The sequence below is a fragment of the Pyrus communis genome, chromosome 5 (genome assembly GCF_963583255.1).
Source record: "Pyrus communis chromosome 5, drPyrComm1.1, whole genome shotgun sequence".
Lineage (NCBI taxonomy): Eukaryota > Viridiplantae > Streptophyta > Magnoliopsida > Rosales > Rosaceae > Pyrus > Pyrus communis.
Genome location: NC_084807.1, coordinates 10,213,505 through 10,229,275, shown reverse-complemented (window position 1 = coordinate 10,229,275; position 15,771 = coordinate 10,213,505). Strand labels below are relative to the sequence as shown.

Sequence of the window (15,771 nt, the reverse complement as noted above, 5' to 3'; positions counted from 1 at the left end):
AACGTTAATGAGTTAGATATTTAATTATTAGATAGTGGAGTATCGGCAAGCATCGAACTCGCACAATTGTGCACAGACAAGATTGCTTTCCGCATTGTAGTAAAGTGTCATATGCAAATCTTGAAGCCTTTCTAATTTGGTACCTAAATTTAACATCCAATTTCATAAATGTTATTTTTTATAAAAAATTTCAACAAGAACAGAAAATCCATTTAAATAGACTTAAATACTCTCAAAATTAAAACCAAATAAACATAAACTAAAGAACTCTAGGTTAGCCAAGAACCAAGAACCATAAGCAATAAGATATGCACAGCCCTCAACCACATCATTGTTCCCAACTTCCTTGTCATACCCACCACGAACAAAAATTGCTGCCAACAATGAAGTTGCCATTAAAAGCCTTTCTCATGGGTACAAGACCGTGGGAGCAGTCACTCTTTTTCTCCTACTATCTTCATCCTTGGCTCAACCATATGGCAGTACAAGATCCATATTTGTTCAATGAATTGGCCAGATAAAGGCCCAACGCTTTCGAAGCGGCGTCCTGAGCAACCGAGCTTCAACACTAGCAATAATAATGGGGATCGATCTTGTGGCAGGAGGTAAGAGTAAGAAGATGAAGTGCACTACGCCCAAGTCCGATGATATTTATCTCAAGCTTCTCGCCCAGCTATATTGTTTTCTTGTCCAGAGGACTAGAAGCAAGTCGAATGCAGTCATTCTTAAATGCTTGTTCATGAGGAAAGTGAACAAGGCACCACTTTCTCTCTTGAGGTTGATTAAGTATATGCAAGGAAAGGACAACAAGATTGCTGTGGTTGTGGGGACTGTCACCAACGACATTAGGGTTTATGAAGTTCCATAATTGAGGTTACAACACTGAGGTCCTAAGAATTCTCGTGAAGCAGTGAAGCACTTCTATGTAGATGGTTTTGCATTTTGAGGGTATTTAGGTCTATTCATGAGAGTTTTTGCTATATTTGAAAGCTTTTATAAAAAGTAATATTCATGAAATTGGATGTTAAATTTTTGCTATTAATGATAAATGCTCAACTTTAATGGTGAAATAATAATTTTTATAATAAAAAAATATTACGAAAAAGATTGTGTTCAAGGCTCTGACGTGTTTGCCAAATGTTTATTGTCTTATGTTGGCCCAAGGGCCCAACAAATAGAATCACAACGAAAGTAAGCCCAATGATTTACTATAGTTAGCCCACGGGCCGATGTAATACGGTTAGGTCGTAAACACCAATAAAGAAAACCCAAGGACTGAACAACAATAAACAAAAAGTCTTATAAACCCTAGCCACCTCCTTCCTTTATATTCGTTGTTAGAGTCCAATTTAGGGTTTCTGGTCGACCAACAGAAAGAGAGTGAGGGAGCGGCAGAGCTAAAGTCACCAGAAGCGGCACAGACTCTACAAGCCGGCAGTCATGGGGCGTATGCACAGCAGAGGGTTCGTTCTCTTCTTATTTTCTGAACAAAGCTCCGTGAGCCGTCGATTTAACTGGGCTTTGATCCGTTTTTCTTGGTGGTTTTTGTGTTTTGTGGTGTTTTGCAGAAAGGGTATTTCGGCTTCAGCTTTGCCGTACAAGAGGACCCCACCTAGCTGGTTGAAGATCTCAACCCAGGATGTGAGAAAACCCCGACTCTTTAACTCTTGAATGAATTTGAGTTGTTTTGGGTTTTGTTTGGTTGATGAGAAAATGGGTTGCGTTTAGATTTGTTTGGCTGATGAGAAAATGGACTAAAGTTTGAATAGTTAGCTCAATTTTGTTCCCCATTGTTGGAAAATCTATGTTTATACCCAATTGGTCTTTGATTGTAAAAGATGTAAAATGAGTTTATGATTTCATTTATGGGTATTTTTTTAATATTAATTTTGGCAACCAGGCAGTACTTAATTGGTTAATCTGTTTTTCTATGTTCTGTTTCTGTTGATTGATTGATGAAGAAGTGTAGTGAGAAAAAATAGATTTTGATATCTTAATGTTGGTCTATAAAAAAAGCTAAACAATTTTTATTGTTAACTAGTGTATACCTCTGTTTAGCCGACCTCACTTAGTGGGATAAAGCTTTGTTGTTGTTGTAGTATATACTTTTGTTATAGTCTGCTACTGCATTGTGATGTAGATAACTCATGTCATCTATGTTTATGTATCACTTATCTAACATTGAGAACCGTAGTAACTGTTCCCTTTGTTTGGTTGTAGTTCCATGTTTTTTTCAATTGTATAGTAATCTTCGAGTGTATTTTCTGTCCATGGTCGCTTAATCAATTTTGTTTGGCCTCTTAATACACAATAAACGGTGACACAACTCTGTGTCTGCTATGAGCCTTTTCCCATTTAATCTGCATTGGATCAATAGAAATTTGGTTATTTTTTGAACTACTGATTGTTCAAGGGGAATAATTTCTTACTGCAGTAGACCTAAAACTTAAATTTGTGTCTTGTGCATTTTGGCTTAATTGCTTATCTGGTTGTTTTTTGCCTTTTAGGTTGAGGAGAACATCTGCAAGTTTGCAAAAAAGGGTCTGACACCCTCTCAAATTGGCGTTATTCTTCGTGATTCTCACGGTATTGCTCAGGTGAAGAGTGTCACTGGAAGCAAGATCTTGCGTATTCTGAAGGCTCATGGTGCGTATCTTGAATTTATTTTCATAATAACATCTATTTTTTTTTTGGAAAGAAATTTTGAAAATGATATCTTATATTTTCTTTTGGTGTGGGTAGGTCTTGCTCCTGAAATTCCTGAGGATCTTTACCACCTGATCAAGAAGGCTGTTTCAATCAGGAAGCATTTGGAGAGGAATAGGAAGGACAAGGATTCTAAATTTAGACTGATTCTGGTTGAGAGCAGAATCCATCGCCTTGCTCGTTACTACAAGAAGACAAAGAAGCTTCCACCAGTCTGGAAGTAGTAAGTACTTTTTCCTTTGTCACAGAAAATTTAAGTAATCACAGGTTTCAGTAATCTTTGCACGGTACGGTAATGCTGCTCCTTTGTGACCGAAAGGTCACGGGTTAGAGTTGTGGAAACAACCTCTTTGCAAAGCAAGGGTAAGCTGCGTATATTAGACGTTCCTTCCAACACCCACCCCCCAACACAAAAAAAAAAAGAAAAAAAAAGCTGCAGGACTCTCACAAAGCGGGGAGCCCTCGTGGGCTTGGGGTTGCCCCTACTAGGATTTAGTAATCTCACTTGAAGATGCGTACATGGTTCATTGCACTCAAACACTTCAAATAATTATCAGAGTAGTTGAGTTTGGAAGAAGTTTAATAGAGGGTAGTGCTTGTTGAATCTTACTAGTTCCCATTGACTTAGCTCTCTTGAACAAATTGTGTGTTGTATTGCATATAGTTAATTCGTTTTCTGCATTTCCTACATATTCAAAATTGGAATAACTTTTTATACGTGGGAATCTAATATTGGTACCCATGATGAATGAAATTTGTGAGTCATGTCAAATAGCAGTGTTTTGGTTTTCCTCCTAGTTCATATTTATGCTTGTTATAGCGTGGCATATGTCATTGTTAGGCTTAAGCGGACCTTTCTATGAAATCGTTTTCGTTTCCTGACTTCTCTACCATAGGTTTAATCCCAACTGTCATTTCTTATGCTTTTAGCGTTGCCCGAACATGTCTTCAGCAATGAAATTGTAGTGGCTACCTTGAATGCTTATTTCTTTCTTCTCTTGTTTGCAGCGAATCTACCACCGCCAGCACTCTCGTGGCTTAGGAAGGACGTGATTGGCAACAGTTTTCGGTGCTCCTCTTTATGTACTTTTAGGAGAGTAGTACTTGAGTTTTAATGTCTTATTTTCTTTTATTTGCTTCAAGTTGGGGAACTTAATATCTTGTGGAACACTCGTTCGTTGTTGATGCGCCTTTTGGATATTATGTCAAACTATTTAGGACTTGTTTGGTACTCTACTTGAATCTAACTTTTTAAACTCAAAAATAATTTTCAAGTTTTAAGCCTTAAAAACTTTTTTGTTAGGATTATTTTAAAAAACTAAACTCAACACTAATTCAAAAATGTAATCTATGATCTAAAAACATAAAAATTGAGTTTTTAAACTCAAATTCACTCCTTTCTTTTCTCTTAATTCTCCCCTCACTCCAAATCTTTCTCTTTTCTTCTTCCTCTCTCATGTTTTATTTTTTTTATTTACTTTTTTACGTCTCTTCCAATCCATTTTTTTTTCATTATTTCGGTTCTTTCTTTCACTTATTTCTCTATCTTGTTCGATCCTCTCTTCTTTCTTCTTCCTTTAATCATATCTTATTTTATTTCCTCCTCTCTCCTCATTCTTCCTCTTCTACTTCTTTTTAGATATTTTTATCTAGTTTAAATTGTAAGATTTAAAAATTTTAAATTATAAACCAATAAGTTTTTGAGTTTTAAAGAAAATTATTTTCAAGAAATGTTCTGAAGAAATGTTTTGAGAAATGATAAAAAAAATTTAAATAGGATACCAAATAGGCTTTTTAGTTTTCCCTTTATTTATGTGCATTTTTGTTTGGAAGTTTTAACGAAAAGTCTACAGTACTGTTCATTTTAACGAAAAATCATATTTTTACACTAAAAAGTCAATCCTGCTATTATTTATTTTATCTTTTATTTTTGTCTTTATCATTAAAACTTAAAATTTTCAAGTATTTTTCATTAGTTTTCATTTTTTGTTTAGGGAGCACGACACACCCCCACCGAGATCAGGGCATGCTGGCCGTCACGAGGGAGTGACGTAACCATGTGCACAGTACGAAAACTAAGAAATAATAATAAAAGTATGAATAAATAAAAACCTAGCTATACACAAGGTAAATGATAAACATGTGCAAGCGTAAGTGTGAAAAATAATATTCAGAGCACGGAAGATCTAGTGCAGTCCGAGAAAAACAACACTAAATAAACACACCCAAAGATGGTCCTACACTACTGATAATTTGTCAGATAAGCCGATAAATCCTCTGGGGAGCCACTAAAAGTGCTAGCCAAACTAGAACCTGGAGGGGCGCAAAACAGAAAGCATGAGTGGGCAAAAACAAAGCTTTTCAAAAATCATTTCATAAACAAAGTTATAACTCCTCGTCGTAAAACCTGTATACTTCCCAGAAAATATAATATACACATAATATAGAAAACATGCTAAAAAAATATGCCATGTCGTATGCCTCTGAATATAATACAAGTACCTAGGTAATGTTAATCAAAGCCATGTAATCTGTCAGTCGGAGTCACCTAACGTGACCTGTATGGTTGAATCTAAAGCTCAAATCTACAACTCACTAACTACACCTGCACACAAGTCAGAACCACCTAAAGTGGTCTGTACGACAAGACTGAGTGTAAATAAATACGCTCAAGTGCTACGATCACGTGAAGACTGGGCGAATAATCGCGGGTCACCTATGAGTCGGAATCACCTATAGTGGTCTGTACGACAAGACTGTGCACCTAACTTGGATCCAAGATGAGCGTGTGGTGCGCGAGGTAAATATCACGCGAAGGACTGTGCCCTACTCTGGACGAGAGCACTAACACCGGGGATGCAGGTTTTAAGCTTTCTATGCATCTCAATTTACTACTAAACATAAACATAATCCATAACATAAACATAAACATAATCCATAACTTACCTGACACTTACCTATGCGTCCACAGCACCAAACATATGTATACATGCAACTAATAATGTATAATTAAACGGGCAAACATAATGCATGACATATAAACGTATAAATATTTCATTTCACTTTCTGGGAAAAACACAAGTATATAGGTATATATTGAAAACCAAAAGCCCACTCATCGGTATGTAGAAGGGTCGTAACCCCTTTGCCTCGAGTGACTGCGCTCGTCCTCTGGATAAGTCTCACCTATATGCGAAACAACTATAAAAACGTTAATTTTAAAGCTCATAACCAACATTACGAAATAACTTCTCATACAATACTCAAATAGGGTGTATGAATACACCAACGTGATCTACTCAACCTCACGAACATCCCCATATTTTTAAAATAATTTTCTGACACCGCACGCGCCCCCACGTGCCGGCCAAGGCATGGCCACACGCGCAGGCACATGCCTGGCACACTGACGGCGTCAGTTAACGCCGTCAGGAATATTTCGTTAAGTCTAACAGATTCTATTAACGCCGTTAGGAATATTCCGTCCAAACTGACGGAATATTCCGTCATCTTTTTCGGCCAAACTCCCGCGCCGTCGTCGTCGTCGGAAAACCGGGAAAAATTCCAAACTTCGTATCTCACTCATTTTTCATCCAAATTTCAAAAAATTGGTACCAAAATGAAGCTTACAACAAGAGGAACAAATCCTTACCACTTTCAAGCACTAAAACTAACGGAATCTCGCCGGGAAAACTCCACCAAATCCGGCCAAACCTGCAACTCACGATCCCGACGTCCAAAACCTTCAAACGAACCACCCCGAGCCTCCTAAGGACCTCACCAAGCTTCCTACAAGCTTGAAATTCCAAAAAACACAAGAATTAACGTGTGCATGAATAATACCCCGATTTACACCTCGCGGGTTCGACGTGAAAATGAAGGTTCCCTTACCTGAAATGGATATGGTTGAACTCCTAAGGACCTCACGAGCACAAATATGTAGTTTGTTTCCTCGATCCGTGATGTTTTCGAGCACAATGGGTCTTGTCCGTACGTATGGTGGAGAGAGAGAGAGAGAGAGAGAAAGGGATACGGGACAGGGCAAAGAGAGAGGAATGAGTGTGGGTGTGTGTGTGGTCCAAAATCAACCAACCAAATTCCAAAAACGACCACGCCATGAAACAACCATACTAGGGGCAAAACCGTCATTTCACCCCTACTCTACGAAAAATCTAGGACGGGCTGTCACAGAGCACCCCTAATTTCTATAACTCAATTCTTTTTAAAAATAATTTTACGCACTCCTTTTATATCTTCACGGTTCACACTCCTTCAGTTTTGGCCAAAAGATGTAATTAGTCAAACATAAAGAACGGATAAAATTCTACAAAGGGGTGTGATAAGTTATTAAGAGTATCAATTTTCTTTCCACATTTAGTGTGTGTTTAGTAATCTGAAATCAAATTGAGAGGAATTAAATTAAGGAGGAATTTGATTGAAGAGGAATTGAAATAAAATGGAATCAGAATCAGATTTCTATTGAAGATGTTTACTAAATTGTCTGGAATCAGGTTGAGAATGATGCAGATTCCATAATAGCTGTTTATTAATTTACTTGAATCGGAATGAAAAATAATTTGATTACTAAAATACCCTTGTACATAAACAAAATTTTAATTTTATTCAATTATTTTGTATATATAAAACTAATACAATTATTTACCCTAAAAATTAAGAAATATTTATTAATTAAACTACTCAAAGTTGTGTGCTGCATATGATTTGATTTTTATGATTTGATTTTGACTTTACGATTTTACGAAGAAAGAGAACAAAAATGTAAACAGCTGACATGATAGTAGAAGTTTCAGTTTGAATAAGAAAAATGAAATTAGTAATACTTAATTTTGCAGTGGTTTAACACAATCCAACTACAAGGAACTAAGTGTTTTATATGAAAAGTACAAAAACAAAGTGGTTTGGATGCCGCTTTGCATACATTTGATGGCTTTGCATATTGTGCAATATACATGTATCTTGCAATATTTTGGATTGGTTTTTTTGACGTAGTTTTGAATAGATGAATATTATTTCAAAAAACTGATATATGAACATAGAAAAGTCTGTATCTACCAGTAGTGCTAGAGTAAAAAAATATATCATAGATAAGCATATATGCGTTCAAATATTAACAAGTTCAAAAAAAAAAAAAAAAAAAAAAAAAAAAACTGTCCCGTTCCGTCCCACGCATAAACATTGTACCAAACAACAGACAAAATAGGGGTAGGTTAGTCATTTAATCTTTTGGTTCCGTGCCGTCATGCGCTTACCAAACGTAGAACGGAACAACCTTTCCCGTTCCATCCTGCGCGTACCAAATGGAACCTCCGTTCCGTCCTATCCCGACCCGTTCCGTTCCATCCCATCTGCGTATCAAATGGTACCTAAGGGAAGAGGAGTTTGGTTGCACAATAGTCAACCTAATTTGGTATCGAATTTGCCATTTACGAGATTCGAACGTAAGATGTGACAGCCCGTCCCAGAAATATTACAACGTACGTGTGAAAAGACGAAATTGCCCCTAGTTCGATTTCTTTACGTTTAATTGTTGTTGTGAGTTTGGTTGGCATGTTTGGAGCCACACACACCTTCCCACACACCACAGTCTTTTTCCTCTGTTTCCTGCTTCTTCCCGAGTCCCCTTTCCCTTCCCATTTCCTTCGAAACGTGCGGACATACACACAAGCACACTAAACCTTCACAGATCGAGGAAACCAAGACCATATTCGAACTCATGAGGCTTGTAGGAGTCCAACCGTACCATTTCCAGGTAAGAACCCCATTGTTTTCACGTCGATTCCACGAAGTCCGTTTTGGGTACTATTTATGCATACGTGATTTCTCACGTTTTAGGAAATTTCAAGCTTGTAGGAAGCTTGGTGGGGTCCCAAGGAGGCTCGGAGTGGTTCGTTTGAAGGATTTGGACGTTGGGATCACTGGTTTCGAAGTTGGCCGGAGTTGGGTTGTTTTGACAGGTGAGATTTCGTGGTTTTTAACCCTTGAAAGTAGTATAATTGTGTTCCTCTAGTTCTAAGCTTCAAATTGGTACCAAGTTTGTCAAATTTGGGTGAAAAACGAAGGAGATATTGAAGTTTGAAAATTTTCCAGTTTTCCGGCGCCGGCGACGGCGCCGGAGGTTCGTCGGGGAAGAAGACGGAATATTCCTCAAGTCTGACAGAATATTCCTGACGCCGTTGACGGAATCCGTTAGAACTGACGGAATATTCCCTACGGCGTCAGTTGACGCCGTCAGCGTGCCAGGCACGTGCCTGCGCGTGGGGGCGCGTGCGGCGGTGAAAATTTTTTCTAAAAATTTGGGTGTGATCCTGAGGTTGAGTAGAGCACGTTGGTATATTCATTTGTCCCATTTGAGCAACGTATGAGAAGTTATTACAAAAGGTTGGTTATGTGCTTTAAAATTAACGTTTTTATAGTTGTTTCGCATATAGGTGATATGTATTCCTAGGACGAACGTGGTCACTCGAGGCAGGGGGGCTACGACCCTTCCACATACCAGTAAGTGGGCTTTTGGTTTTCCGTATATACCTATATACTTATATTTTCCCAGAAATTGATTTGAATTGTTATTTGCCATATGCCATGCATTATATTATAGTTGTGTGTGCATCGTTAGTCGCATTATTAGTTGCATACATATACATATGCATATTGGGTGCTGTGGACGCACAGGTAAGTGCCAGGTAAGTGTTATTCATGTTTAAATTCAGTAGCGATTCGAGATGCTTAGAGAGCTCATAACCTGCATCCCCGGTGTTAGTGCTCACGCCCAGAGTAGGGCACAGTCCTTCACGTGATGTTCACCTCCCGCACCAGACGCTCAGCTTGGATCCAAGTTAGGTGCACAGTCCTGTCGTACAGACCACATTAGGTGGTTCCGACTCGTAGGTGACCCGCGATTATTCGCACAGCCTTCACGTGATCGTAGCACTAGAGCGTTTATATGTATTACAGCCAGGCCTGTCGTACAGACCACTTTAGGTGGTTCCGACTCGTGGGAAGGTTTAGTTGTTGAGATTGAGATTTGAGCTCTAGATGCAGCCGTACAGGTCACGTTAGGTGACTCCGGCTGCTAGACTACATGTTATTGATATGATTTATACCTGAGCACTTGCATTTCATTATGAGGTTCCGACATGGCATATTCTTGCGCATAATTGGTATATCTATATACATGTACATATGGTTATTTTCTGGGAAGTATACAGGTTTTACGGCGAGGGGTTAGAACTTATTTATTAAATGGTTTTCGAAAAGCTTTGTTTTTGCCCACTCACGCTTTTGTTTTGCGCCCCTCCAGGTTCTAGTTGTCTAGCAGGTTCGATTGTTTCCCAGAGGGTTTTCCCGACATTTCTGACAGACGATCACCAGCGTAGGGTCACCTTTGGGTGTACTGTTGTCGTATCATAATAATTTGGACTGCTGTAGGCTTATGCTCTGAACTTGTGTCCCACTTACGCTAACACTTATTTCTATCACCTTATGTATGCTAGTTTTTAATTATTCGTACTTTTGCATTACGATTTTATTAGCTTCCGTACTATGCACGTGGCTTCGTCACTTCCACGTGACGGCCACATGCTCCGATCTCGATCGGGGTATGTCATAAGACCTCTTATTCCAAATAAAGAGAAATACCATCAAAAAGTAAGAATGAGTGACATGAATTTGAATCTCACTTGTAAAGGGGTCGTGGATTCAACCATTATTATGGAATTCCAATTAGAAAGAAAAAAAAGCCCATGTAAAAACCCGAACCGATTAAAGTGAGCATTCTGGTCTCCCTCTCCTTCCTCATCATTTCATCTCTCTCAGATTCCGGGGCTTTGCAAGGTCTCGAGACATTCATGTGGTCGTCTGTTACCCACGGTAACATTGGAGTTCTACGCTACTACCGTGTTCTCGTTCCACGTAGCCCTAAATCTCCTCCTCCTCTTCCCCTTCCCAGCTTTCCTGCTCTGGTTTTCATGGACAACAACAATCGCAACGTCAGCAGCAGCAGTACCTCCAGAAGGTAGTTTCTTCCCCCTCCCATTTCCTCTCCTATCCTGTTTGGTTGCTGAGAAAATCAGGGAACGAGTTCCAATTAAAAAAAAAAAAAAACAGAATTGTGACTTTCCATTGTTTTCTGAGAAATTTATTCAACTTTTGAATTGTTTCAATCAATTGACGATTTATTGAACTTTTTTTTTTTTCATTTAATGGTAGAGGAATAATACTGGATTTTTTTCTTACATAAAACAATACTCTGAAATTCTGATTGTATATTTTTGTGGGCAGTGGAGGAGGAGGAAGACATTGGGAGGTGAAAAATGATAGAGAACGATCGAGGGGCCGCGGTGGCGGCGGAGGTGGTGGCGCTGGAAAAGATAAAATTGATGCACTTGGTAGATTATTGTAAGTACTGCACTACCCACTTAGTCTTTGTTTCTTTGTTTTGTTTGTATATAAATGTTAATTATTGGTAGAGTAATGCAGCTTAATGGCATAGTTTATTAAAACTTAGCCTCTCTGGTAATTTTCTAGGACGCGTATATTGCGCCATATGGCGGGTGAGTTGAGTTTGAATATGCGAAGCAATGGATATGTGAAGGTTAATGATCTGTTAAAGCTGAACATAAGGACATTTGCTAATATTCCATTGAGATCACATACTGTTGATGAGATTAAGGAGGTTAGTGAGCAGTTCTTGATAGTCCTTTATTTGTCACATGAACTTACTGCCTAAGAAGCATGTTTAATTATGTGATACTTCTTGTTAGGCTGTCAGAAAGGATAATAAGCAGCGCTTCGGCCTCTTAGAAGAAAATGGGGAACTTTTGATACGTGCAAACCAAGGCCACACAACAAAGGTAATTTATCTTGAATATCTGTTTTGAGTCATTTCATGGAGATACGAGACCTTTTGTGAAGTGCTTGAATGGGGAACTGTTTTTCTTGGATTATTATTTTACTGCTTTAGTCACACGCTATCCTAGTAGTTTTTGTCTGTGTAATCTTGTGAAGTCATCACAAGGTATTAACTAGTTTCTCTTTGCATAATCTAGTGAAAGCACAGTCAGGTCAGAGTCTTTCTGTAAGTGGAATCTTTGTTAAGACTTGAAAATTTGTCGACGCTGGAGAATTGTTTTCTTGCACTTGACTGGATATCCTTTCACTATTGTTCTTGAGCTCTGAGTTTCAGATCATTATGTAGATACTTATCGAATGCTTAACAAATCAGAATTTAGGGGGGTTGTAGTCAATTTGGATTTCAAAGGATTTTAATGGATATTCTTTATTGATAGATTTCAAAGGATTTTAATAGACTTTATAATTCTCTATGGATTTTCATTATGATTTTTGTGGATTTGTATGGATTTCTTAGGATTTTGAAAAAATTGAAAATCACATGCAGAGCCGTCGGATCATTTTTAATGAAATCATGCGGCTGTGACTCAAACAACTCCAATGTTCCAATGTGTGTTCAGTTATGGGTCTCCCTCTGTCTAACCTTCCTTCATTCAGTCTAGCAGACCGACCACAAGCTGCAAGCTGCAAGCATATTCACCATCGTAGTTCCATTCCCTTTCAATCCCAAGCTCACCATTTTCCTAAACTTGAATGCACACTCTAGCTTCCTGCCCTTCCAGTACCCACCAACTATAACATCAGAAGCCACATTTCATTAATTTCCGGCAAGCTCCACTTCCCCACAACAATAATACATATGAATCAACAAGTTCTGCACATGCAGCACAGAGTTCACCCCAAAACTAGAAAGTATAGCTATTGGGAACAAAGCTCAGCCCAGCGCTGAACTCACTGAGCTTGTGCGAGTTATGTGGGTTTGGGGTAATGGAGATTAGATAATTTTTGGCGATTTGAGGTGATCTTCCATTGAAAATCAGTTTCGTGCAAGGAGCACATGGGAGAAAAAAACTGATTCAAGCGATATGTTAAAAAAATATTGAACCATCGGATCTCAGGTAGGGCAAAAAATGGAGGAAGACTGTTCCTCTTCTGAGAAAAGAGAGAACTTGCTAGAACCCAATAGCTGTTTACGAGTAGAATTTGAAAAAAAAAAAAAAAATCCATGATAGATGAGAATGAAGATGATGTATTCGAAGTCGAAGAGGACGATGGGATGTATTCTGAAGAGGAAGGTATAGATGAAGATGAAGGGGTTGGGAGGTTCTTTTCTGTTTGAGGGCGTGAAAAGAAATCAGATGGGGGATGGTAGGATTCTTGGTAGCATTTGGTACATATACCATCCACCTTCAAATCCATCAAAATCCCTCTCCCATTCAAATCCTATCAAATCTTTTGCATTCTCACTAACTCTAGATTTAGATGTATTCTTTAAAATCTTAATTGACTATCCTTGGATTTGGATGTATTCTTTAAAATCCTCTTAAATCCTACTTTGACTACACCATGATTTCTAAATCTTTTAAAATCCTCTTTTAAAACTGTAATTGACTACACCCTGATTTTAAAGTCTCAAAATCCTATCAAATCCTATTTTGACTACACCCCCCCGCCTTAGTTCTCCAATTTATTTGTGACGTGCAAGCATTATGTTTACCATTTTTATTTTTTCGTTATGCGTTTTTGGATTGAGCATCCATCTATTCTTGGCTTTAACATTATATATTAATATCTACTCTCTGTGTATATTGGCAGATAGTTGAATCTGAAAGATTGTTAACGCCAATCATTTCATCCGAAGAAGTTCCAGGTTTATCTTTTAGTCTGCAATCTTATTGTATTCTTAGCACATAATTTCTCTGTCCAGAATGAAGAGTTGTTTGTGTTTCTATGGAAATTGTACCTTTTTGTTTGCTTCACTGTTTTTCTTTCCCCTTGATATGCAGTTTGCGTGCATGGGACCTATAGGAGGAATTTGGAATCGATATTAAGGTCCGGTCTAAAAATTATGAAAAGATTACATGTTCACTTCTCACGTGGCTTGCCAACAGATGGGCAAGTGATTAGCGGTAATGTGTTTGATTAGGAATATTTATATATGTACACGAACCTGTGATGATGAATCCTTTTTATTTCTAATCACATTAACACACGTCCGGAGAGGGCCATTTGTGGACCCAATTGCTAATCATCTGTGCAATTTCTAGTAGGCCCGAATTTGCTTTTTATGTCTTTTGCATATTTTTCCATTTTGAAAGGATCAAAATTGTCTCATAATTCATCAACTCTATAGCGAGTTGCATACAAGTCTGCATTACTGAGGGAGCTAGTGAAGTAATACCGTTCATAGGTGAACCTATTGTTTATCCGTTACCCTTTGAGCCTAACCTTGAGGCATTTGGCATTCTGAGGTCACCGATTGTTTCAGGATTCTAGACTTCTTGAAAGTTTTTGGGTATAGTATTGTTTACTGGGGTACGACTTGTACTGACTTAGTAATTCTCTCTTTGAAGTGGTAATAACTATCATGACTTAGTGAGCTATAGTGACAATGATTGTGAAGATATGGATAAGCTATTCATTTGAATCCACGACACGGACATTATCCATCTTACTTTGATAACTTATTTTCTTTGCATTCTTTTAGGTATGAGACGCGATGTTAATGTTTTGATCTACGTCGATGTTAAAAAAGCTTTGGAAGGTATAGTTCGCAAACCTTTCATTGTCAAATGCCCGAGCGCGTTTTATTCTTTATCATGGCAGTGCAGGGAGTATCCAGGACTTCTTTTGCCTAATTTCTTTCTTTTTAATCTTTATTGCAGAGGGAATGAAGTTTTACATTTCAGAGAACAAGGTGATCTTGACCGAAGGTTTCGATGGTGTTGTTCCAGTCAAGTACTTTGAGAAAATAGAATCATGGCCCGATAGAACGCCAATACCTTTCAGAGGAATCTGAACCTAAATCGGTTGGGGTGCAATCATTCCATTTCCCCGTTTCATTTCTGTCCCATTGGATCGTTGTGTCAGCTTAATGAGATACAACACTTCTCTTTTTTGCAAGACATGTTAAGCCGGTCGTATCCTTGTATAAATGGAAATCAAATTGATGTCTTTGTGTCCAGATTGCTAGTGCTAGGAGTCTACTTTTCGTATCTAAACTACATATTAATACAAACTCTGTTTTTCAGTCAAAACTCTAGAAAATTATGATTCTAACCCTCTCATAAAAAATGAACAAAAATAAAATACATGGGCAATTAGTAAATTACATACGACACAAACTTTGTTATTTTTTTTACACAATTCTAATGGCCAGGTATTCATAACACCCTATTTAAAAATTAAAAGTTAAATAAAAAAATTAAGAAGGTTCTTTTTAACCTGCGTCTCTTACTTCAACCCCCTCCCTTTCTTCCAAGTTCCACGCTCAATTTTATTTCGTTTAGAAAAATTTTTTTTATTTATTTTTATTTTTTTAAGTGATATAAATATTTTCAGAACAAATAATAGACAAATTTAATTACACATATAACGTGTGGGCATATGACTGGCGTATCTAATGAAAGTGGAATGAAGTTAGAACCATTGCTAGTAAATTTGGAAATCATCTAGAGTCCAGATTTAGGGTTTGATGGGATTGTCAACTGGTACCCATTTAGTTAAATGGAGGCACTGTTCTAAAAATCCCCGCCTAGGAGCTAGGCGGTTGGCCATTGCTCCGATTAATGCCTAGGCGTTTGAAAATTTAGAAATGGCGCCTAAACCTACTAAGGCCACCTAAGCACCCGCCTAACCTGCCCAGACATGCCTAGACAGTAAATATGTAACTTTCATTTTGCATTATTATTTTTTATATAAATTGTAAGAAACTTGTTGAATACTAAAATGAACACAAATCATATGTTTGTTCCCCATTTTTCATTATGTTTCAATACTTCATAATATATATATATATATATGTCATTCTATCTTGTAATTTATGATGTAATTATATATATTTTAAGTATAAACAGACACTTATTTACACGAAATATAACAGATTTACTTAAATCCGTCTAGCTCGCCTAGGCGCTAGGCCCTAGCGTCTTTTAGAACCTTAAATGGAGGTCCATTTAAGTGTAAACTATGTGTTAT

The 15,771-nt window shown here is 37.8% G+C and overlaps 2 protein-coding genes across 2 annotated transcripts; both read left to right on the top strand.

The window, feature by feature from the left end:
• Positions 1-1,308: 1,308 nt before the first annotated feature.
• Positions 1,309-3,937, top strand: LOC137733873 (small ribosomal subunit protein uS15). The gene is made up of 5 exons (XM_068473075.1): positions 1,309-1,463; positions 1,569-1,641; positions 2,508-2,646; positions 2,743-2,929; positions 3,715-3,937. Exons 1-5 carry the CDS (start codon positions 1,441-1,443, stop codon positions 3,746-3,748), a joined length of 456 nt encoding a protein of 151 aa, XP_068329176.1. The 5' UTR covers positions 1,309-1,440; the 3' UTR covers positions 3,749-3,937.
• Positions 3,938-10,453: 6,516 nt separating this feature from the next.
• LOC137735245 (uncharacterized) lies at positions 10,454-14,824 on the top strand. The gene is made up of 8 exons (XM_068474656.1): positions 10,454-10,738; positions 11,005-11,121; positions 11,251-11,398; positions 11,487-11,576; positions 13,390-13,444; positions 13,581-13,703; positions 14,282-14,338; positions 14,460-14,824. The coding sequence occupies exons 1-8, from the start codon at positions 10,572-10,574 to the stop codon at positions 14,591-14,593; spliced, it is 891 nt and encodes a 296-aa protein (XP_068330757.1). The 5' UTR covers positions 10,454-10,571; the 3' UTR covers positions 14,594-14,824.
• Positions 14,825-15,771: the final 947 nt, after the last annotated feature.

Excerpts from the sequence above, each read along its gene's own strand:
- LOC137733873 (XM_068473075.1), top strand. The coding sequence starts at position 1,441 with ATGGGGCGTATGCACAGCAGAGG. Across the intron at positions 2,647-2,742 it reads GCGTATTCTGAAGGCTCATG|GTCTTGCTCCTGAAATTCCT; the intron begins GTGCGTATCTTG and ends TGGTGTGGGTAG. Across the intron at positions 2,930-3,714 it reads CTTCCACCAGTCTGGAAGTA|CGAATCTACCACCGCCAGCA; the intron begins GTAAGTACTTTT and ends TCTTGTTTGCAG.
- LOC137735245 (XM_068474656.1), top strand. The coding sequence starts at position 10,572 with ATGTGGTCGTCTGTTACCCACGGTAACATTGGAGTTCTACGCTACTAC. Across the intron at positions 11,577-13,389 it reads ACCAAGGCCACACAACAAAG|ATAGTTGAATCTGAAAGATT; the intron begins GTAATTTATCTT and ends GTATATTGGCAG. Across the intron at positions 13,704-14,281 it reads AGATGGGCAAGTGATTAGCG|GTATGAGACGCGATGTTAAT; the intron begins GTAATGTGTTTG and ends GCATTCTTTTAG.